This window comes from Microtus oregoni, unplaced genomic scaffold (assembly GCF_018167655.1).
Source record: "Microtus oregoni isolate MIOR12 unplaced genomic scaffold, Mior012 000050F_006, whole genome shotgun sequence".
Classification (NCBI taxonomy): Eukaryota; Metazoa; Chordata; class Mammalia; order Rodentia; family Cricetidae; genus Microtus; species Microtus oregoni.
In genome coordinates this window covers 516,798-540,818 of record NW_024543230.1, presented here as the reverse complement: position 1 = coordinate 540,818, position 24,021 = coordinate 516,798, and the positions used below count along the sequence as shown (strand labels likewise).

At 42.7% G+C, this 24,021-nt stretch overlaps 1 protein-coding gene across 1 annotated transcript; it reads right to left on the bottom strand.

Moving 5' to 3' along the window:
* Nucleotides 1–19,985: 19,985 nt before the first annotated feature.
* Nucleotides 19,986–20,546, bottom strand: LOC121436897 (late histone H2B.L4-like). Its single transcript, XM_041636799.1, has one exon. It carries the CDS (start codon nt 20,544–20,546, stop codon nt 19,986–19,988), a length of 561 nt encoding a protein of 186 aa, XP_041492733.1.
* Nucleotides 20,547–24,021: the final 3,475 nt, after the last annotated feature.

Here is a 24,021-nt window from a genome sequence, read left to right as displayed (position 1 = left end):
GAACTCACAGAGATCCGCCTATCTCTGCCTCCTGAGTGCTGGGATTAAAGGCATGCACCACCACCCGGCATTTTTTTTCATTAATAGCCTATTGAATCCAATTTGTGCTGCCCATAGTCTCCTGAGAGTAAATGTCATACCCTGGAGTGTGGTTGACCTACCAGTACCCACACCCTTAAGGAAAACAGCCCTGCCCACCTCAGAAAGCCACCAACTGTCCACAGCCCTTCAGTTAGGGGTAAGGTCCACGAACTTCTTACCCCTCATACTAGAATATTGACTTTTTTGATCTTGTGCAGGAAAGCACAGCTACTGTGAGTCAAAACACAGCTCATGTCATGTCCAGAAGATACTTAGTTTATTTTGGTCTTTCCTAACTTCTCATTCTTAACAATCTTTCCACCCCTTCTTCCAATATGGTACCTGAACTTGGGGTAGGGGTGGTTGGAAAAAAATACTTTTTATGGTTCCAATCTGAAATATCTCCTTCAGGCTTATGTTCTCAATTTTTTTATTTTTTTATGATTTATTTATCTTTATGTGCATTGGTGTGAAGATGTCAGATCCCCTGGAACTGGATTTTCAGACAGTTGTGAGCTGCCATGTTGGTGCTGGGAATTGAACCCTGGTCCTCTGGAAGAGCAGTCAGTGCTCTTAACCGCTGAGCCATTTCTCCAGCTCCTGTTCTCATTTTTTAATGACCCACTGATCGCGAAGTCTTTGAGACAGTCGGACCTGGAAAGCAGAATTAGTTCAATATGGCTGTTTAGATAGGCTAATGTCAGCTTGCTTGCCGTGATTCCTGGTAATTCATTTTACACACCAACCATAGGTCCCCCTTCCTCCCCTCCTTCTCACTCTCCCCCACACCTCCCCCACCCCCCATCCACTCCTCCCAAAGGGTAAGAAATAAAGAGCTACCACTGCACACTGTTGGCAGAATGGACTCTACCAATACTTTCCTTGTCAGGGTGGACTCTAGTCTCTGAAACATGTGCCAAAATAAATCCTTCCTCGTTGTTTTTGTCAGGCTTTCTCACAGTGATGAGATAAGTAACTAATTCAGCCATTTATTCAAGCTCATTCTGCACACCCACCTAACTAATCCAACACTCATTTCCCTTTAGTCTAGTGGAAATGAATGATAAATGAGGAAAGTTATTATGTAGAATGATGAATCATGCCAATCACATTGGGGTTGGGTAATGACTCCAGTGGGTGAATTTTGTTATACATATATTCTTGAAAGTGAAGATAGAGTACAGCCATCAAAGAGTTTGAGAAAATGAATGGTAGTTTCAACCTAATTCTTGTAATAATTTCCCATCATTCTCCTAATCTGATGCTAAAGATAGGAGTCACAACTTTGAATTTATATTCTTAATTTGTCACAACTAAACAGAGCAAAAAATAACAAACCCAAACATCAATCCCTTTCTCATTCTGGGGACAGAACACGCAGGGAGACAATTACTGGTTCAGGCAAAGTCACTCTCCCATAAGTGTGAGCTGCTAGCTGTGGCCTAAGGGCTGATGGTTCTTCTTTAGGTAAGTCAGTGGAGATTGGAACTTTGGCTGCTCTCACTGGATGCTTCCATCTGTCCAGTTAGTTTCAGATCACTAAAATTTACAAAATAAAGTTTATTATTCTTAATCCCTAAATCCTCTATGCTCCAAATTCTATTTTCCTGTCATGTCATTATCATTTTTTTAAAGTTAGCACATAAGTATTGGGTTTAATCATGATATTTTCACACACACACACACACACACACACACACACACGCACACGCACACGCACACATACACACACCCACACACCCACATGCAGACACAGACATGCACACAGACACAGACATATATACCCCTCGTTAGAGATAGGGTCCCTGTGTGGCCAACACTAGCTAGGGTTTCATTGCCTGGATTGGCCTCAAACTCGTAATTGTCATGTTTTAGTCTTCTGAGTGGAGGAATTACAGACATGTGTCACATGCTTGGCTTACCTACATATTCTTTACAATTATTTAAAATGTGTTACTCATTATACATGCTTGAAGGATAACCTTTTAATTTGAAAATATTTCCCATTAACTTGATTGACTTTCTCTAAGAATGTTGCATGGAGAATTAGGTTGGTTTTAGTTTTTCTCCAATAGCTCTTTTTCACCCACACTAACATTAAGAATACCTCTAGCATCTAAATATTGTAAGGAATTAGTTTTAAACTTAGTAGATGTTTAAGAATTCTTAATATTTACAAAAGCACCCTTATTTTTTTCTCTGTGTTTCTGCCTTGTGAAGATTTTGATCAGATCTAGAAATGAGGCAAAAATAAAGGATAGTATTGGTTTAAGCATTGGTGAATCTGTTAGAATCCCTGACTGTTAATGACATGCTATTTAGATTGCTACTGTAAGCATTCCAACTGGTATTCATTTTCCTTAACTTAAGCAGAAGTGTTGAGGGATATGATTACTTGACTTCAGACCTGGCAGCTGTTGGACTTTTTCTTGCTGCCCTGATTGTCTTGAGGAAAAGGACTGTCAAAGAACCAGACAGGCTACCCTTATACCAGTCCATAATGCTGTACTGCGTGGCATCCTTGAACAAAACACTACACAGTAGGAAGCTAGGGAGGGCGCTCAATGGGAGAAGTGCTTGCTGTGCAAGCCTGAAGACATCCATTTGAAACCCCAGAACCTGAATAAAGCTGGCCGTTGTAGCCCACATTTGAAATAGCTACGCTCCTATATTGAAATGGAAGGTGAAGACAGGAGATCCCAGGAACTTTCTGGCCAGTTAGCACAGCATACACAGAGGTGAACAACAAAAAAGAGACCCTGGAGCCAGTGAGATGTTTCAGCAGTTAAAAGCACTTCCCATATAAGCCTGATGAATTTACTTTTATCCCTGGAATTCACAATGGAAAAAGTGAACTAACTCTCAAATGTCCTTTGACCTCCACATGTGCGCCATAGTATTCATGGCCCACAAAAGCCAAATCCCCAAATAACAAATAAGTCGAATTTTTTAAAAGGAGACTCTGACTTCCACAGGTGTGCTGTGCATGTACACACCTGCACTTAACACACATACAGATAAATCATACATACACACATAATACACACACCTTATGAAATATCTGCAAGGGTTATTTATTTTTTTTCAAAAAGCTCGGAGCATGCCATCCATGAGCTGATGTTGTCCAGAGAGACTCTTTGTTCTCTGTGGTATCTTCAAAACTTCTTTTATTTGATTTTAAGGATTTATTTTATTTATGCTTGTGTGTATGTGTCTGTATGAAGAAACACACTCGTGAATAGGAGGGTACATTCCTGTGTGCACATGCAGAGACCAGGAGAGGGCAATGGATTCCTTGAAGCTAGAGTTACAGACAATTGCAGGATTCCTGGCCAGTTAGGAATCCCAGCTCTGATGCTTGTCATTATGCCACAAGTGCTCCTAACAACTGAGCCCCCTGAACTTCCTTCGTTCAATGTAACAGGATGGTTCTATGCCTCAAGAGATTCTATCATGACGTCAATCAGGCTGTTGCTGAGCTGATGGACCAATTAATCACATTAAGCACCTCCTAGGTAGCTTGTTGCAAGATGACATCCAGTCAGATGTTAACTAGGCTCCTGACATGGGGGAATGCCACAAATAGTGATGGGTCCCATGCTTCAGCAGTCATTATGATGGGTTCTTCATAGCCACTAGCATTGCCGTGACTGATGGCCGATCCAGTCTTTGACGCATCTTCTGAAGAGGTCCTTATTTCCCAAGAGCCTGAGAAGATTAGCTGGAAAACGTCAACTAGAAGAAAAGGCACTTCTGCTACCACGGCCTTCACTGCTGCCCCAGACAAAGAGAGTTTTGTTACGTATTTCCCAAAGGTACTAAGGAAAGTTCATGGAGGCATCAGCCTTTCCCAGAAGACTATAAATACCATAGACTTATTGGTGAGAACATGCTGTTCTTTTTTGAAATATGTCTTTTATTGTAGAAGAACCACATCACTTTCCCCCTTTTTATTCCCTTTAGCTCCTCCCAGCTACTCTGCCTTGAACCTTTCCCATGCTCCACCCTAGAGCCTCAAGTTGATAGGCTCTTTTTTAAAAAAATATTTATTTATTTATTATGTATACAATGTTCTGTCTGTGTGTATGTCTGCAAGCCAGAAGAGGGCACCAGACCCCATTACAGATGGTTGTGAGCCACCATGTGGTTGCTGGGAATTGAACTCAGGACCTTTGGAAGAGCAGGCAATGCCCTTAACCACTGAGCCATCTCTCCAGCCCTAGGCTCTTTTTTATTATTGTTATATATGTATGTATGCATGTATGTATGTGCATGTGCTGAGTCCACTTTTGCTGTTTGTGTGTATATGATCTCAAGGCTGACCACTCTACATTGGACTCGTCCATCATTGGGGGGATGTAATTCTACTTCTACAACCAGTCATTAGCTGCATGTAGTTCTTTGTCTAGGAGTGTGACCATGCTGAATTTCCCCCTTCCTTGTTAACCTATCCGTTGATATTGTCATTGTTCAGTTCTTATTTATGTAGTCATTCCTAGGAAAGAATGTTTCACAGCCAACTTCCTTGTATTCTGGTTCTTACAATTTTTCTGCCACCTCTCTCATGATGTCCCCTGAGCTGTGATGCAGATATATTTTTGGGATTGGACTTCCCACAATCTGTTGATCTCTGCATTGTGGTCCAGTATTTCTATAATGGTCTTCATTGTTGTAAAGAGATGATTCCTTAATGATATGTAGTAGCTATACTTACCTGTGGGTATAAGGATATGATGTAGAATGTATTAAGGAATTATGCTGGTCTAACGAAGTGATGGTAGTAGATTCTTTTCTAAGCTCCACGATGTAAGTAGCCTTGAGAAATTGGCTGGTTTTCAGGGATCAGGCACAATTCTCCTCCTGTTTAGTGGGCTTTACATCCAACGAGAGAGCTGTTGGTTGCCACCAACATGTGAGCATCACTTATTGTACCTGTATGCATATTTACCATGCTAGTGATCGTCATGGTTCCTAGGTGTTACCGCTGAGTAGGACTATTTAATTGCTTCGCTCCCTTGGCAGCATGCATAGTATTTTCTGGAATCATGAAAAGGAGACCAAAGGAAAGAAGCTTGCAGGTCAGATCTAACTCAAATCATCCAAGTTTTGTGTCCTAAGTCTGCAGCATATTGTGAAGTACATGTTTTGATCAGGTGTCCAGCCACCATCTTCAGAGACATCTAAACTACTGTGTGTTTCCTGTGGCTAGGAGATATCCACAAATATGCTGTGTCCTAGGGCACAATGCCCTGCATCAGGCATGCCACTAGCCTGTAAGCTATCTCTCCACACCCAACTAGCCAAACCAAAGGCTCCTTTTAGAGGCACCACCTGGCCAAATAGGACTGTAACACTGGCACAGGTGTACGGTTTGAATTTAGGAGCATGTGTGTGTGTGTGTGTGTGTGTGTGTGTGGCAGCGGGTGGGGGGCAGGTGCTGTTTCTTTAAGAATCCCTTACTAAATTAGATGCCATAACTTTTGTCACATACTTCTAGGTCACCCTTTCTAAGGACTGATGATGGAGTATTATTTTTTTTTTATAACAACATTTGCATTTTATGCTGACTAGTTTATTGTTAACTTGACACAGCTAGAGTTACCTGAGAGCGGGGAACCTCAATTGAAAACAAATGCCTCCATAAGACAGAGCTGCAATCAAGTCTGTAGAGTATTTTCTTAATTAGTGATTGAAATGGGAAAGCCTAGCCCATTGTGAGAGGGGCCACCCCTGGGCAGGTGGTTCTGACTTCTATAAGAAAGCTGACTGAACAAGCCGTGTGAAGCAAGCCAGTAACCAGCAACTCTCAATGGTCTCAGCAGGTCCTGTCTCCAAGTTCTTGCCCTGTTTGAGTTCCTGTCCTGACTTCCTTCAGCGACGAACAGTGTTATGGAACTGTAAGTCAAATAAACCCTTTCCTCCTCAACGTTTTGGTCATGGCGTTTCGTCACAATAGAAACCCTAACTAAGACAAGTTGGTACCAGGATAGTAGGGTATTGCTGTGACAGACCTGATTGTGTTTGGGGAGAGAATGGTGGAAGGACAATGTATCGAGATCTCAGTGGGCTATTCTGTAGGAGTTTGGAAGATAAGAATGTTGAACACAGTTGAGACGATGGGGTCCTGGCTTATGAAATTTCAGAGGGAAGCAAAGACTCTCCCAGGACATGTGTATGAAGAATCTATAGTGTTTGGTCAGCCAGAGCAAAAGAAGCTGCTGTGATTAATTAGAGACCAGAAGATTTATTAAAGTGAAGCCTTTGTTCTACGGGGACAATTGATGCTGGTTAGCTGAAGCTGAGAATTTAGTGGTAATTGCTGCGATTTCCTTTGCTCCGGCTGACCAAACACCATAGAGTCCCCCAGGTGGTACTGGTTTTGAAGGCATGAAGGGCTCATGAAAAGCGTGTGTGGCTTGGTACTATGAGAGGCTAGGAGAGGCCATTGGTGAAGGTTCAGCCTCAATGGCAGTTGAAGGCCCAGGATTTGAAGGGGTCACACAGAGAAGTGGAGGTTTGACCCCATGATGAGAGGCTATAAAAGGCTGTTAGTGAAAGTGCAGGCCAGTTGCAGAAAGGGAGCCCAGCATTTTGGAGATGCCAGTACCATGGGATGACCACTAAGAATAGCAGAATAGAGCCAGCCGGAGCCTAGAAGACAAGTTGTGTGTGCGGCAGAGGGCAAAGCCAGAGACGCGACCCAAGCCCCTTAGAAGAGCCCAGAAGATCATGAATGAATGGAGTTAGTTATACTTTTGGAGTTTGGCTTTGCTTTGATTTGATTGTGACTGCATCCTGATGCTTCCCTCTTTAAGTAAGAAATTATTTAACTCATTTTTAAAATTTTTATTTAATTAAATTTTTTTTTGGTTTTTCAAGGTAGGATTTCTCTGTGTAACAGCCGTAGCTGTCCTGGAAGTAGCTCTGTGGACCAGGCTGGCTTCGAACTCACAGAGATCCGCCTGCCTCTGCCTCCTAAGGGCTGGGATTAAAGGCGTGCGCCACCACCACCTGGCTAATTAACGTTTTTTTTTCATTTATTTTACATACCAGCCACAGTTTCCTGTTCCTCTTCTCCTCCCAGTCCCCCCTTCCCATTTGCCTCCCTCCCTCTCCGCTAAAAGCCCCACAAACAGACAAAGCTACACAACTGTCACCCACATGCATAGGACCTAGGTCGATCCCATTCAGGCTCCTAAACTGTTGGTCCAGAGTCCATGAGCTTCCATTAGCTTGGGTCAGCTGTCTCTGTAGGTATGCCCATCAAGGTCTTGACTCCTTTTCTTATATTATCGCTCTTTCCTCTCTTCAACTGGACTCTGGGTGCTCGGCCCAGTGCTTAGCTGTGGATCTCTGCATCTGCTTCCATCAGTTACTGAATGAAGGTTCTATGATGACAATGAAGGTAGTCATCGATCTGATTAAAGAGGAAGGCCAGTTCAGGCACCCTCTTCACCATTGCTAGGAATCTTAACTGGGGTCATCCTTGTGGCTTTCTGGGAGTTTCAGCTTAGAGGTTGGTGAGATACAGGGTGTGAAAGTTTGCCTGTGCTTTGTTTTATAAGTTGATGGTTTTCAACTTCAGTGATTTAAAATTGGAATCCAGAGCTGAGCAGAAAATGCATATCTTGCCCTTTGTGTGAAATTATGAGAAGGGCAGTAACTAAGGAAACCAAGGTTTCTTGGTTTTACTCTTCTCCTCATTTAAATGCCAATATTCATGTTGTTTTTTTCTAGTACAATATGAATAAATTTTTATGTATTCCTAGTTCTTTGAGACTTCTGTACATGTTTGAGAATTTCTTTTAAGCCAAGCAAGTCGAAAATTGAAAATGACCATCACATTTATCTACTAGATTAATCTGATGGTGATATAGGTGCTTTGCCCTTGTAAATTCAGGGTAGAAATAGGAATATTCATTAATAGACCCCACAGTGGGTATGTGAATTGAAGCATAATGGGACAGATAGAGATAAGACTGAACGAGAGTGAAAACAAGTAATAGAGTCGAAGGATGGATGTGAATCTGAGTAAGTGATTATTTGCTTCAGTGGTTAGTTGGTCAGTGAGCAGTGGTAATCTATTGGTATGGTTCACTGAAAAGCAAACCATGAGAAAGCGTTAATGTTTAGTGATTTTTAAAATGCTTACATTGGTCCTGTGGGATAATGGGGTGAGAAACACAGTGTATGAACACCAGGCAGAGGCGTGAAATGGTAACTGAAGGTGGGGCAGGTTGGTAAGGTTGGAGTCATTGTATCTTCAGCCAGCTATTATATCTTCATTTTGTAAAATCTGAGAATTCCTGACATGGACACATTCCGGTAAAAATCCTAGGACAAGTAGCTGGAAGGACCCAGGGCGGTCAGTGAGGCAGCTGACAAGCAGTGAAGACTGAAAGAAGATTCTAAGAAGCCATGCTCACTATCCAAAGAAGCCGAACCTTTGGAGACAAATGATCTAGGGGAGTACTGAGGGCACAGTGTCCATGAGACTGCAGCAATCTTTAGGCCAAATAGTTCTCAACATGTTGGTTGTGATCACAGATTGGGATCTTCTTGATCTTCCAGTAACTGGTTCTTTTTAAATTTGTGTAGTCTATAATGTTCCCAAATGACAGAGCTTTCTTGCTTGTGCCTCAGCATAAGCATCCTACCAACATTTTACCATCATCGTGCTGATGTTTGCTGATGTGGATCTTGTCTTTGCCTCATAATTCCTTTATGGTACTGCACTCATTAAAATCCCCCATCATGGCAGAGTTGTTGGCAGGGGGCTGATGGCTAGCAGTTTGTCCTGAGAGCTGCAGTGCTGTGGGGTACTGTATGGAGCTGGATTTATAATGTTGGTGGACAGGCAAGCTCTGAAAGGGGCTCTAATAGCCCATGGAGATCAATAATTGACAAATGAATCTCGTGAAGAGGCTTCTGTGTGGCGAAGGAAACTGTCAATCTAGAGAAGCCTGTAGAGGAGGAGGAAATCTTTGCTAGCTGTACATCTGACAGAGGGTTGGTGTTTAGAATAACTTTTACAAACAACTTTTATAAAATGAAACTTGAAAAGCCCCACAAACAAACAACCCAATTAAAAGTGAGCTATGGAATAGAATTAAAAACTTCTCAACCTGGTACAAGGATGACCCCACTAAGAGTTTTAGCAGTAGTGGATACATAGCCTAAACCAGCCACCTCCTGTGAGCAGGCAAGACTACCAGTGGAGAGACTGGGGTACTAAACCAACCATATAACCTTTGACCTGTCTATGGAATGTGCTGGTGTAAGGGTGGACTTGAGATTGTGGGAGTGGCCAAACAATGACTGGTCCAGCCTGAGACCCATGCCATGAGAGAGGGAGCCCACCCCTGACACTGCCTGGAGCATCAGGACCCAGAGGCTGGATGGTCCGGAGACCTAGGAAAGAACCAAACACGAATGGAGAAAAAAATGTCACTGTAACAATGCCTAACAATATTCTGCTATACTCATAGATTGGTGCCTAGCCCAACCGTCATCAAAGAGGCTTCATCCAGCAACTGATGGAAACAGATGTCGAGACCCACAGTCAAACATTAGACAATCATGGGGAAGAATGGTAGGAGACAGAGGAGTCAAGGACATCACATGAAACCTTACAGATTCAACTAACCCAGGCTCCTAGGGGTTCATAGAGACTCAACCGACAACCAGGGAGCCTTCATGGGACTGACCTTTGCCCTCTGCATATATACTACCATTGTGTAGCATGGTCTTCTTGTAGGACTCCAAACAGTGGGAACAGGGACTGTCTCGGATTCTTCTATTCTTCATACTGGGTTGCCTTATCCATCTTGAAGACAAGGGGAGGTGCCTAGCCTTAACTGCAATTTGATATACCGTGTTTTATTGATATTCATGGAAGAACAGCTTTGTTCTCAATAGAAACAGGGGAGAAGTGTACGGAGAGGCAGAGGGGAGTTGGGGGAAGAACTGAGAGGAGAGAAGAGAAGAAACTGCGGTTAGGATGTAAAATAAGCAAGCAAACAAATAAATAGAACTTCTGAAAAAAGGAAATACAAATGGCTAACAAACACTTTAAAATGATCAAATTGGCAGTTGATGGTTGCTGGGAGACAATGAGTCAGTTTTCTTCAGGGATGCACAAATAACCATTAAGTGATGATGATGATGTGGATGCTGGGAAAGGGGAACCCTTCTACACTGTTGAACTATAAACTAGTGAACCAACTTTAGAAATCTGTCTGGAAGATGGCATAAGAAAGTAGACTGAGAAGCTATGGAGATCAAGCTAGTAAGCAGCATTTCTCCATGGTCTCTGCTTTGGTTTCTGCCACCAGGTTCCTTATTCCGACCTTACTTCCTTTGTGCTGAGCATTTAACCTCCGTAGTTACACGAACACTTTCCTCCTCCTCAACACTTTTGTTCATGGTGTTTCTTACAGCAATAGGAAGCAAACTGACACGCAATAGGAAAATACAAGCAAATACAATAGCATTACAAAGTAAAGTCCTACCAGTCCCCCACCACGATTCTTATTTCTATGTGGTTCAGATGATGACTTGATGAATTAGCAGTTTTACAAAGGTGCCATTCAAGCTTCAGCCATTTGAAATACCTTACCAGGGCCTTTAAATTCCCTTTTAAACCACATTTTTATTCTCTGAAAGTTCCATACATTTATACACGTATATTGATTGCATCCATCCAGCACTAATTCCAACTACTCCCGGCTGCCCAGCACCCCACCTCACTCCCAGCCTGATGTCCTATTTTTATATGATTAATAACCCTGGAGTCTAATTAGTGTGGCCAATATGCACAGGAGTCTGTGGATACCCCCTAGGGCATGAACGAACACTGTCAACAGCCACATCACCAAAGTGACTCCCCCTCCCTCAGAAGCCATCAACTGTAAACACCTTCTCTGACAGGAAGCTCAGGAGCCCCCTCTCTTATCCAAGCTGGGACGTTGAGAGGCCTGTCCTTGTGCGGGCCTTCTACTGGTAACCACAGGGGCTGTGCGTTGATGTGTGCAACTGCCGTGTCGTGTACAGAAGTCAGCGTTTCGCAGCTCTCCTCCTCACCCATTGCTCTCACAATCATTCCAGGCCGGCTTCTATGGAGTTTCCTGAGCCTTGGCTAATAGGAGGTTGGTACTGATGACCCAGCCCCAGCTGAGCACTCAGTTACTGTCATGTAGCTCATTTTCCCAGTTATGTGTCTATTACCCACTACCTGCTACAAAAAAGAAGCTGCTCCGACCTAAATTGAGAGCAGCACATATTTAAGGGCATAAACCTAAGTATTGACAGGACATTTTAAGCAGAGTACAGACAGATAGCTCAGCTGTTAAGAGCACTTGTTGCATTTTCAACAAGGACCTGGGTTCAGTTCCCAGCACCTACTTGTTTGTGTAACTCCCAACAATTTATAACTCCAGTTTCAGGGGGTCTGATGCCATCTTCTGACTTCCAAGGACACCACACATATGGTACACATACTACATGCGGGCAAAACATTTATACACAAAAATTAAGTAAATAGAATACATTTTGAGAGCATGACCTTTTAGCAAAATGACAACAGGTTTCCCCTTAAGGTCTACGTTCCACAGTCATGAGATTTTGATCATTTACAGTACCAGCACGGAATTCTTCCCGTGCAACAGGCCCCATATCCTCTTAGAAAGTAGTTGGTTACTCAGATTACCATCACGCCAATACTGCACCAGTGGGCACATCTCACCAGACGGTCAGTATTACAACTTGCAAGGTCTGGTACTGGATAAGGCTATTAGAGATTTTTGTCACCCAGCAGCCTATATAGCACTTTCTGGTACTATGTAAGCTAGCTAGCAGGAAGATGTTTTTCGGGTCTGCTGAAGTTAATTTCTATAAACCCTGTATCCAAACTGAGTGATGTTTTCAGGAATAAGGTCTTGTATCTAGTTATGGTGGGCAACCAAGATCACCTGCAACAGCCTATATTGTTTTAGGAGCATCCCCGTCCTGACTCATAGGAAGGTATTCCGTGTCTAGTCTGAAGATCATTTGCCTTGGTCAAGCTAGCTGTATCCCTGTGCCACATGCTTTAAGACTGGCTCCCAAAGAGAGTAAATTAGCCACTTACTATAGTGGGAGGAGTGGAAATGAGCTCTGTAGCTGGTATCCCTGTGGTGATAGTTGTTGTAAGAGGCTGCTAGTTTGTTCCTGGCTGCTCAGCTCTGAAATAATCACACAGAACTGTATTATTTAAATCACTGCTTGGCCTATTAGCTCTAGCTTCTTCTTGGCTAACTCTTACATCTGAATTTAACCCATTTCTATTCGTCTGTGTATTGCCACGTGGCAGTGGCTTACTGGCTAAAGTTCTGTCCAGCTCCGGTGGGGCTACATGTCTTCTCTCTGACCCCACCTCCTTTGTTCTCCTAGAATTCAGTTTAGTTTTCTCAGCCTACCTCTATTCCCTGAGCCAGCCCAAGACAGTTTTCTCTATTAACCAATGGTATTCACAGCATACAGAGGGGAATTGCACATCAGATAGTGGCCAAGAAGTTATGCGTCTCAGTCCATAGGGTTTTCTATCTCACTGGAAAGTCGTACTAGCCAGAGATCTTTACTTACCTATGAGATTTTTAACTAACCGCCATAAAAACACTACAGTGAGGAGAGTCCAAAGGAGGCCAGGAGAGAGTTCCCTGGCTGGGCCACTAAAATATTGTGTCAGGAAGGACAATTCAAGATGTGGAAGTAAAAGAGTTTACTAGACTATAGCTTATGAAAATGTTTTATATGGAATAGGCGCTGTATATACGAACACAGTGGGCAAATTCTGAGAGGAAGAAAATGAATGAATAAAAGAACGACACTGTTGAGAGGAAATAGAGGCCTTTTATAGCAGTTGAGGAAAGTTAGAAACATGCACAAGAACATGTCAGTCAACGTTCCAGTCTGAACTGGAGGAGGGGCCCAGGAGGCCACACCCCCAGCTGAGAATCTATTGGCAGTTGGTGACTGCTGGCAGAGGAACAGTCAGTTTGCTTTCAGAATGCGGCCCCTGGAACATTGTTCATGCACCAGGGGTTGGCGCTACAACTATGTGCATAAGGGCAGTACTAATTTGACTCTGTGAGTTATAAGAAAAAGAACATCCAATTGGGAAGAGGATGCAGTACGGTTGGTATCTGCTAAGATTTGCAGCAGGGAGTGGGAGGCAGGTGTGTTCAAATTATATTTTATTCATGCCCGAAATCCTCAAAGAATAAATTTAACTTTTTTTTTTTTTTTAAAGAAGCTGCCTGACGTCCCTTCGGGGCCATTTGCATAGTTTAATTTGAGTAGCTAAGCCTAAAGCTCACTCTCCTGTTATATAGTAAATTTTATTGCACTATGTAATTAATCCTTCCCTGGTTATTGGAGAGGGTCATTAGGATTTAGGCTGTGATTATTTGTTTAAGACATCACAAATCACTGGGTCAGGTTTCAGGCACCTAGGGTCTGACTGTGAGAAAGGGAGGAATTTTGTTCTGTATTTTTTGACATTTTGTTTTACCCCCACCCCCCCATATAAAGATAATGCCACTTCCTCTCAAGGGAATTCAGTACTTTTATAATGGATCATTTTACCTCCAGGGCTCTTCTTGGAATCTGAAGAGGCTTCTGCTTGACTGTGTTTAGACTCAGTTCTTTCTCTCTCATGCCTCCTTTGCTCCCTCACCTGGGAAGACAATGTATACATAACGTCTCAATCAGAGTGCCAGCTGTATAGTATAAAATGTCCAACAAAAAGATCTTTCTACCATTTACTGTAGTACTGAGTCTTAGAATATGAAGAAAGGCAAGCTGTGGCCCTTATCCCTTGCTACGCTGCAGCTGAATGGAGAACTAGTCCGAATAGTGGGTCATTCTGAGTGACTCTTTGCGACAGACAATATTTCATCAAGGCCATGAAGCACCCATCTTGGGGGCCCAAAGAGTAGTAGGAGGAGACACCACGCATCGCACACTGCCTCTGTTCTTCCATGAAATGCTCAAGACAGCCTTCTGTAGGGGAGGAATTCACAGGGTGCCCCAGTGTTCAGGTCTGGCTTACTTTTCACAAATCCCCAAGTCAGCAATGCTCACAGCTAGCAAGGCAACAAAGCACTTTTCAAATACTCCCTAGCAACTCCCCGTTGTTATTCAGGCTTATCTATGCATAAAGCCCTAAAGTGAGGCACAGGAAAGAACAGGTCATCCTCCCTTATCTCAACTGTCAGTCCTAAGCAAACAGATGGGGACCAGGCAGTCAAGAGTGCATCCATCCACATTGCTGTTTGGAACAGAGCCTACATCCACTGTTTCTCTTCACCAGAGAGAGGTGTGACTTCCAGAACTGAGAGTTCAGGTAGTCGGTATTCACTACTGGTTGCAGAATATGTTTCTTGCCCATACCTCACAAAAAGTGGTAGGCCCTTTTCTCCAGAGGAGAATGCTGAGGCTTGGATATAATCTAGTAATTTACCCAGTGTAGTAAATTCAGTAAGAGGCACAGCTGGGAAGCCCAGACTGCATCTAACCCCAAACCTCTGTCCTTTATTACTCTTGCTATAGTAGAGTCCAGTCTCGCTGGCTCATATCTGTCATAGAATTCAAATAGGCACACCTTTCTCCATGAATGGAACTCCATTTCAACATTTGCCTCAAGGAAACCAAGGCACCCAAAGTGATAGAGAAAACGTCTTGAACAAGATATCGAAAGTAAAGTATTCCCACTTCTCTATCAACTGTTGTGATCTGCAAATCCTCAAGTCCTAGAAATGTCCTCCTTCAAACATCACTCCCTCTAGGGTGTGACTGGACTTTATGGTTTGTGATGTCTTACACAAATAATCACAGCACATTCAGACGACCTAATGTGTAATTCTTTGTCTCTCCATAGGGGGCTGACCATCCAATCCAGAAATCGTGATATTTTCAGTAGTGAAAAGGGTGCTGTGTATGATTGTGTGGGACCAAAGAGGTAGAATACATAACGCTTTGCTAACTTCTAATTTAAAGTTTTTAAATGTTAATGAAATAGGGATAACAGTTGCTGAAAGCCATTGGATTATGGGAAAAAAACTGCCGAATCAAGTCAGACCATGTATTTTAAATGATTTAACATTAAAGTAGTCCAGAGAAAGTATTAAGTTAGGGCTGAGGTTATGCCTCGCTTCCACAGGAGATAAAAGAAATATGGATTCCATCAAAACTGATAAAATCCCACATGAGCAAGAGGAATCTCTCTGATGCTTCAGCTGCTGAGATGCCTCTGGGAAACCAAAGACCTGTGGAGCAGACAGCGAATCCTCCCACCTGGGGGGCAGCTTAAGAATTTATGTGACAAAGAGGAGGGAAATGACTCCGAAACTTGAATGCTGCAAATCTGGTCCTTGATATACTTATTTGTGGTAATTATACAGGTGCCAAGGACAAACTATACATATTGGGCTTTTATACCCAATTCTCCAATTAACATAGAAGTGAGTTGGGGAGATACAGATATTCCTGTAGTGGTTACAGAATCTTCATAGCTACCTGGTCCATATGACAACAGAGGTCCTTCTCAGCCAACGGAGGAGGGTGGAGTGATTGACAATTACACTGTGGGAGTACAGGGAATTCCCATTTGCATGGGAAATGGAACTCAATGCCTAAAGGTAACTTCTCAGTTATGCCTATCAATAGTCAATACTACCAGAGATGATCTTAACAAGTTTTATATGCTTCAAGCATCTGGTTTTAAAGGGCAGGAGATTAATGCTACTAATTCCATAAATCTATCATTCTGTGAGATATGGGTTACCTACAGGAATCTGATTGGGTGAATTAGCAATAATGTAAGAGTGAGAAGCCTTGAGTATTAATTAATATAGCCCAAGGAGACATCATAGACTGGGGCCCTTCTGGGCTTCACTTCAAGAAAAATATTCTCACTCAGAGCTAAGATGGAAATGACAGAATTTTAATGCATGGAGTTGGAATAGCAAATCCTCTCCTGCAATTTGGCAATTTAATTCAGACTAACTTGTGGAAATTGACAAGTGCCTTCCACTCTCTTAAGGCATGGGAAGGAAAATTAAACATTAAGGATCATAATAAACCAGCCATCAGCCATAATATATATCTTACTCACTACTGAAAGGGCCTGTTAAAATAGAACCCTAAAAATTATAGCATCACTTGTGAACGCTGTACCCTTCATACCTGTGTTAACTCTAGTATAGTTTTTTTCTTTTTCTTTTTCTTTTTTTTTCAAGATAGGGTTTCTCTGTAGCTTTGGAGCCTGTCCTGGAACGAGCTCTTGTAGACCAGGCTGTCCTTGAACTCACAGAGATCTGCCTGCCTCTGCCTCCCAAGTGCTGGGATTAAAGGTGTGCACCCACGCTAACACTAGTTAAATTTGACTATTAAGAGTTTATATATTCTAAGAGCAAGGCCGGCAATCTGGATACCAGTGAGGTGGTTGAGCCATGGCAAGACTCTCCTGTGAATCTCTTGTGCAGAAGTTCACTGAGAGGCTATTGAAAAGAACACGCTGAATAGTTGGACTGGTTGTTGTGGTTACCTTGGGGATCATAGCATTGACAGCTACAGCAGTGACAGCTGGGCTGGCGCTTCATGAAGAAATCCAAACTGTTGAATTCAAGAGTGGCATAAACGGTCAACAGAACTTTGGACTGCACAAAATAAAATTGATAATGAGATAGTAAATGAATTAGCTGAGTTAAGGCAAATTGTTATATTGTTAGGGGATTAGTTAGGAATTTTGAAGAAACAGATAAAATTAAAACGTGATTAGAATGTTTCTTCTTATATTACACCCTTAAGATCTAAGGAATGCAAGTATGGTTGGGATAAGGTTAAGATGCATTTGTTGCATCTCCCTAATTCTTCTCAAATGTTCTATGATTTACAGAAAGAAACTGGGGAGACTTTTACAATAACGTTACCTGATATGACAGGAATGGATAGTATGGAAAGTCTTGCAGACACCATAGCTCCTTTCAGCCCTATGAATCGCTTTAACAGAACTCTTAATGTAGCAGTTGCTGTTCTTGTCCTAGTAAGAGCAGGTTTACTAGTTTTAAAATGTGTTTTGATCTACTTATGTAAGATTGTAAGACACAGAGAAAAAAATACCCATATATACTATGAGGGTGCATAACCTTCGAAATAATTAAATTTTGTACAAAGGAGAAGGAAATCTGTGGCAGAATTTCCTACCAGCCTGGCACCAGAGGGTTAGCAAGCAACCCTTTCTCCCCCCCCCCCCCCCCCCGCCAATACTAGCCATAAACCCTGCTGGGCCATACCTGGCTTACTCTAGCTCCAGAGTTAGCACCCAGCCCTAATTCACCCTTTGTGTTACAGATACCTTTAGTTGCCCTATGTGAATCTTGTCTGAGAGTTTCCCATGGATACAAGGGAGGAAACCCAGAAAACCATGGTACCTCCTGAATCCAGGTATTTGCACTTGGCATTGTGTATTTGGAAGCTTCATTCAGGTTGTTGTGAGCTGATGGAAATGTACTGGCTAAAGTGTACACACAGGGAAAAATAAAAATGCTGAAGGGATAAGGAACATGCTTCAGTTCACTGAGGTTGGGGACCCCTGCTGCTGCTAAGGCTAAGTTCATTCTCAAAGTGTCTCCAAGTCTTCATTTCATGGACCCCCATGAACCTGCACATCTGTGCCACAATACCTGTGACAAAAACTGATGCCTAATGGTATTCTTCTGTTCTTCTAGATCAGTTCCTGGCTCATCTGTAATCAGAGAAGCTTCCTCCTGCAGCAACTAGGAACAAATACAAAGACTCACAGCCAGACATATGTGGAGAGTAAGAGACCTTGGAGCAATCTGCTATAAATGAGATGTCTCCATCAAATTACCCCCCCCCCACCCCCATGGCTCAGGGAAGCTGGTCCTGGTCAAAGAAGGAACAGGGAGAAATTGTATGATCCAGAGGAGGTAGAGAACACCAAGAAAACAAGGCCCTCTAAATCAAGATGATACACACACATTTGAAGTCACAGAGAGACTGAGGCAGCATGAAAAAGGCCTACATGGACCTTCACCAGTTGGGGCCCTAGAGCTGAAAAGAGAAGCCGACATATGCCCTCATCCCTAACCCAGAAGCAATATCCTATTGATAACTATACTTATAAATGAAAAATTAGTTTTCTCAAAGGGAGTCTTACTGGGGAAACAAACTATACTCCCTTTATTCTAGTTCCTATAGGTTACTCTTTTTTATTGATTTTTATTGAGCTCTACATTTTTCTATGCTCCCCTCCCTGCCTCTCCTCCCCTTCAACGCTTTCCCAAGGTCCCCATGCTCCCAATTTACTCAGGAGATCCTGTCTTTTTCTACTTCCCACATAGCTATATATGTCTCTCGTAGGGCCCTCGTTGTCTAGTTCTCTGGGACTGTGGTTTGTAGGCTGGTTTTCTTTGCTTCTTGTTTAAAAACCACTTGAGTGAGTACGTGTGATAACTGTCTTTCTGTGTCTGGGTTACCTCACTCAATTTGATGTTTTCTAGCTCCATCAATTTTCCTGCAAAATTCAAGCTGTTGTTATTATTTTCTGCTGTGTAGTACTCCATTGTGTAAATATACCACATTTTCCTTATCCATTGTTTGGTCGAGGTTGTTATATATATAATACATATATATTATATATTATAATCATTATATTATTATATTAATATTATGTTATATATTATAACACCTCAGAAGTCTGTTTTCTATTGAGAGATAGAAACAAGGTAGATCCAGATGGAAGGGGATGTGGGAGAATGGGGGGAGTAGAGGGAGGGTATTCATAATCAGATTTTATATATATTATAAATGCTTGGCCAAGAGCTCAAGTTTATTACAACTTAAATAACCCATTTCTATTAATCTGCATTCTTCCATGTAGTTCGTGGCTTTACCTGTCCTCCAGCCTGTCCTGCTCCCTCTGTGACTCCTAGTGACTGTTCTGACTCTGCCTGCCTTCTTCCCAGAGTCTACTGTGTCTGGCTGTCCTACCTTATATTTTCTTTTCTTTTTTAACAATCTATCTATAATCTATCTATCTATCATCTACCTACCTACCTATGTATTTATTTATTTGCATACTGACGACAGTTTCTCCTCCCTCTACTCCTCCTGTTCCCTCCCCTACCTCCATTCTACCCTCATCCTCTCTTTCTCCATCTCCATTCAGATGGGATAAGGCCTCCCATGGGAGACAACAAAGCAAGGCATATCAAATTGAGGCAGGACCATGCTCCGCCCCTTTGTATCAAAGCTGGGCAAACTATCCCACCATAGGGAATAGCCTCCAAAGAGCCAGTACATGCATCATAGACTGGTCCTGGTCCCACTGCCAGGGCTCCCACAAAAGATGAAGCTACACAACTGTCACCCAGAAACAGAGGACCTAGGTCCCTTGCTGGCCCCCTGGCTGTCAGTCCAGAGTCTGTGAGTTCCCATGAGTTCAGGTCTCTGTGGGTTTCTCTGTCATGATTTTGACCCCCTTGCTCATATAACCCTTCCTCCCTCTCTTTAATTGGGCTCCTGGAGCTCTGCCCAGTACTAGTCTGAGGATCTCTGCATCTGCTTCCATCAATTACTGGATGAACTGCTTTATATTTTCAATAAAATGAAAAAGTGACATAGTACAACCTAATTAAAAAAAACTACCACTTTCCTGATGTAACCCCAAATAAATCATGAGTCGACATATATTCTAACAAACAACATTTTATTTAATTAATTGGGGATGCTTAAAAGTGTGGGAGGGTTCCTGAGGTCAAACTCAAGCTGATGCTACACCTCTTTTAGGAGAAGTGGTGGCTCTTAAAAGAGCCTTTGGGTTTTGAAGAAGTCTAAGCCATTCACTTGGTGGAGATGTACCGGAGCATGGCCATGGTACCTTCAGCTATTGCTCGATCACACATCTCTCCTGGAAGAAGAAGGCGTACTGCACTCTGGATCTCTCTGGAGTTGATAGTCGTGCTGTTGTTTAGACGGGCCAGATTGCTTGCTTCCGTCACAATTCTCTCAAACATATCCTTTACGAAAGAATCCAAGATGCTTACAGACCTCTGGGACAGGGTGAGACCCACATGGACAAGTCTTAGTACCTTGGGAAAGTAGATGGAGAAGCTGTTCCTACAGCGGCGTCTGAAGAGACGGGCTGCTCTAAGCTCTTTTTCCTTCATGCGTTGGCGCTGGAGAAGATGGAGAGAGCGGCGGTGCTTCTCTGGTTTCTCTGACTTCTCCGGCAGCTGCTTCTTCTTCTTTGAGATAGCTTTTTTAGGCTTTCGGACCTTGACAGCTTCCTCAGATGTATCAGAGGCTTGCTCGTCCACAGCCGTTGGCTCCTCCACAGAGGTTGACTCCTGCCCAGTGTCCATATCTGAGGCACCTGCCACAGAGACCGAGGGAGTCGCCATGAACAGATAAGTCAGAAAATGGCAGTTTGTGAGGTAAGTGACGTACTGCGCATGAGGCGTTACGACGCATGACAGACCAACTCGACATCTGATTGGACAACGAATCTGTTAGAAAGTGTGATTGGATGGTTCCTAAGCCTGGTGACATGTTACCCAATCAGAATAGGAACTCAACGATTCGCTAATCTTCTGGTTGGCAACTGGAACCCTGGACCCTTCTAAGATACCCATGGGCACAGTGTAACATTATAGGATCATGTCAGGGGGCTGGTGTCACACCATTATGGCTTTGAAAGACAACCAAAAGAAAAGAATCCATAAAGAGCACATATCAGTTCTGACACCTTTCAAGAGCCTGAGTTCAGTAATTCAAGTCTCTTATATTAAGCAAGTTTGGGCCATTACTCACTCTTTAAAAATAGTAAAATATATTTTAGTTTTTGAAGTTAAAATTACATCATTTCCCCTTCCATTTTTTTTCTCCAACTCCTCCCATGGCTCTCCCCCCTCTCAAATTCATGCTTTAACTCTCATATTCACGAACTGTTCTTCTTTGTTGTTACACACAGAAAGAGACATAATGCATTTTATATGTGTGTGTCTATATATTTCATATGTATGTATGGATATACATGTAATTATCTATATTATATGTATTTCTAAATGCTTGTATATATATCTAAATACATGTGTGCAAACGTATGTCTATTTTCATATATATTGATATATGTAAATACACATATGTCTAGATTTTATATATTCTTAAATGTTTATTATTTCTAAATATGTATATATGTGTGTAAAAGTGTGTGACTATATATTTACATATTCATATATATGTATATGCCCATACACATTCCATATATCCCTAAACATTTATATATATTTCTCTCTATATATATATTTCTAGATGTGTGTGTATACCAAAATACTAAAATACAAACAAACATGAGGAAGATGCCTTCTATCTGGAATTTAGTATATATGAAATTTATTCAGAATACAGGCCTAAGGAAAGGATAAAGAGACAGAAAGAGGTCAGCGTTGGCAGAAGCAGTTGTGTATCATTGATGTAGTTCAAACAAAGTATTCTTTGATCCCCAAAACAATGCTGGAAGTAACATGGTCTGCCTTTATGTAGAACAAACAGCACTGCTACACTCACCTGGACCAGTCCTGGAGGTGGTCTATTTGGAAATGTGTGATCTTGGGGTTATCAGCTCTATGCAGTCAGGTCATAGCCGAAGGCACTCATAACTCCTCAGCAGCTGTCGCAATGGAGCTTTCCTTGAAGGAACTCCTGGAAGTCCAGAGATGTGTCTATTGTAATTTCATTCTTAAGTGAGACTTTGGTTAAGGATACAACGTTAGGAGGATAACTCTTATCCTTTAGCATGTGCTATGGCATTCTGCAGTTGACATAGAGAGATGTACTGTGAAAAAAAAAAACAGCACGTTACCTACTGAGGGGTCTCCCCAGCCTCTTAACTGGCCAATCCTTGTAATGTTAATATTAATTCCAAAGATATGTGATCATGGTTTATGATGAGAAAATTTCCTGCTATTTTGCCACAATGAGAGTTAAACAGAAGAGGCAGCATTTCCTTTTGCATCTCCCTTTTCATAGTTTTTTTTTTTTAAGGTCCAGCTTGGAGGACTTGTGGGGAAAATGACTGAATAGGGGATATCTCTGTATGAGTCAGTGAAGAAGAGGGATAGGTTGAGAAAAAATAAGCCACACTTCACCAAAAGAGAGAGGAATAGGCCGGGCAGTGGTGGCGCACACCTTTAATCCTAGCACTCGGGAGGCAGAGGCAGGCGGATCTCTGTGAGTTCCAGGCCAGCCTGGTCTACAAGAGCTAGTGCCAGGACAGGCTCCAAAGCTACAGAGAAACCCTGTCTCGAAAAAAACAGAGAGAGAGAGAGAGAGAGAGAGAGAGAGAGAGAGAGAGAGAGAGAGAGACAGACAGACAGAGACAGAGACAGACAGACAGAGACAGAGAAAGAGAGTTTTGAAACTCTACAAGGGAAGTGAAGGGACACCTGAAACAAGAAGGACAAAAGGACACGAAAGCAGAGAAGTCAATCAAGTATGCACTCACATGTGCAGTTCCCTGGTGGCAGGAGAGGAAGGTGGACACTATTTCCAACTGGCAAGAAAGATACAGGACGGACAGTCCAACCACAGAATAAGCCATCACTCCTCACATACATACAGTTATGGGGTGGCAAGAGCACAAGGGAGAAGATATTTGTTAAAGGTGAGACAAATTCAGGATGGACAGTTGTACCCTAGTATAAGCCCAAGGTTCTCACACATACACGAGGAACGTAGAAGCTTTTTCAAGAAGGTAAGACAAATACAGGATGGATGGTGCTACCTCACTATCAGCCCACAGTCCTTATATATGTAGTTCTTTGGTGGCATGAGATTAAGTTAGAAGCTGTTTCTAAAAGGTAATACTGTAGGGTAAAAGGGCCAGCCAAAGAAACACACTGTGCCTGTAGGGCAAAAGGGCCAGACAGCCAAACAAATCCACCCTGGCTCTGAAGCCGGAGACAGAGAAAGAAACACAACTGGTTCTAAGACCCAAGCCAGTAAGAAATGCTTTAGCCGTGAACCCAGAAGCAAAGAAATACACCCTGACAATGAAACCAGTGCCAAACAAACACACTTTGACCCTAGAATCAGAGTCAGTGAAAGAAATATGCCCTGGCCCCCAAACTAGGGTCAAAAAAGTAAAATATTTTTGGTTGTGAGCCTAGCCTTTAACGGCTGAGCCATCCCTCCAGGCCAAAAAAAAAAAAAAAAGCAAAATAAAATAAACTAAAAGGCCAGTGAAAGAAACACATTTTGGCCCTGAAACCAGAGCCAAATCTGCCCCTGACCAACTAAGGCAAGTAAGGAGAAAACCAACCAATCTCCGAGCATAAAACCAACCAACCCCTGAGTAGAGATGTAGCCAATCTGGACGCAAGGAACTAAAATCTGATCAAGTGTCTCCCTGAAAATCTTCTCCCTGGAAAAGCTCCACGGCTAACAAGCCCTTTATCAGCCCTGCACCTGTTCAATTTGCTGCTGCTCTTCTTCCAGGCAAAAACTCTCCTGGATTCTTCCTCCTAATAAACCGGACGGTTTCAGTGGCTAACTAATAAACCTCTTGAATGAGATTTGAATGATGACCTTCTTTCACCAGAGCTGAGATGGAGGAGCGGAGCGGAGCAGGACAGTTAACAGCTTCCTCTAGCAGAGCCGAGTTGTTACACTTTTGGGCACCAGAGGAACTGTAACAACTTCGCTGCAGAAGCCGTCTCCTTCCTGAGCAGAGCTGTTACATCAGGGAAGCCCAGGGCAGGGCTGTAAGCTGCCATGCTTACTGTGACCTGTGCTATTCCCTGGCTCCCGACTGCCAGAGCCTGTTCAACTCAAGCTGTAACACTCAGTATTCCTTGGCTCCCGACTGCCAGGATCCCT

Excerpts from the sequence above, each read along its gene's own strand:
- LOC121436897 (XM_041636799.1), bottom strand. The coding sequence starts at position 20,546 with ATGGCGACTCCCTCGGTCTCTGTGGCAGGTGCCTCAGATATGGACACT.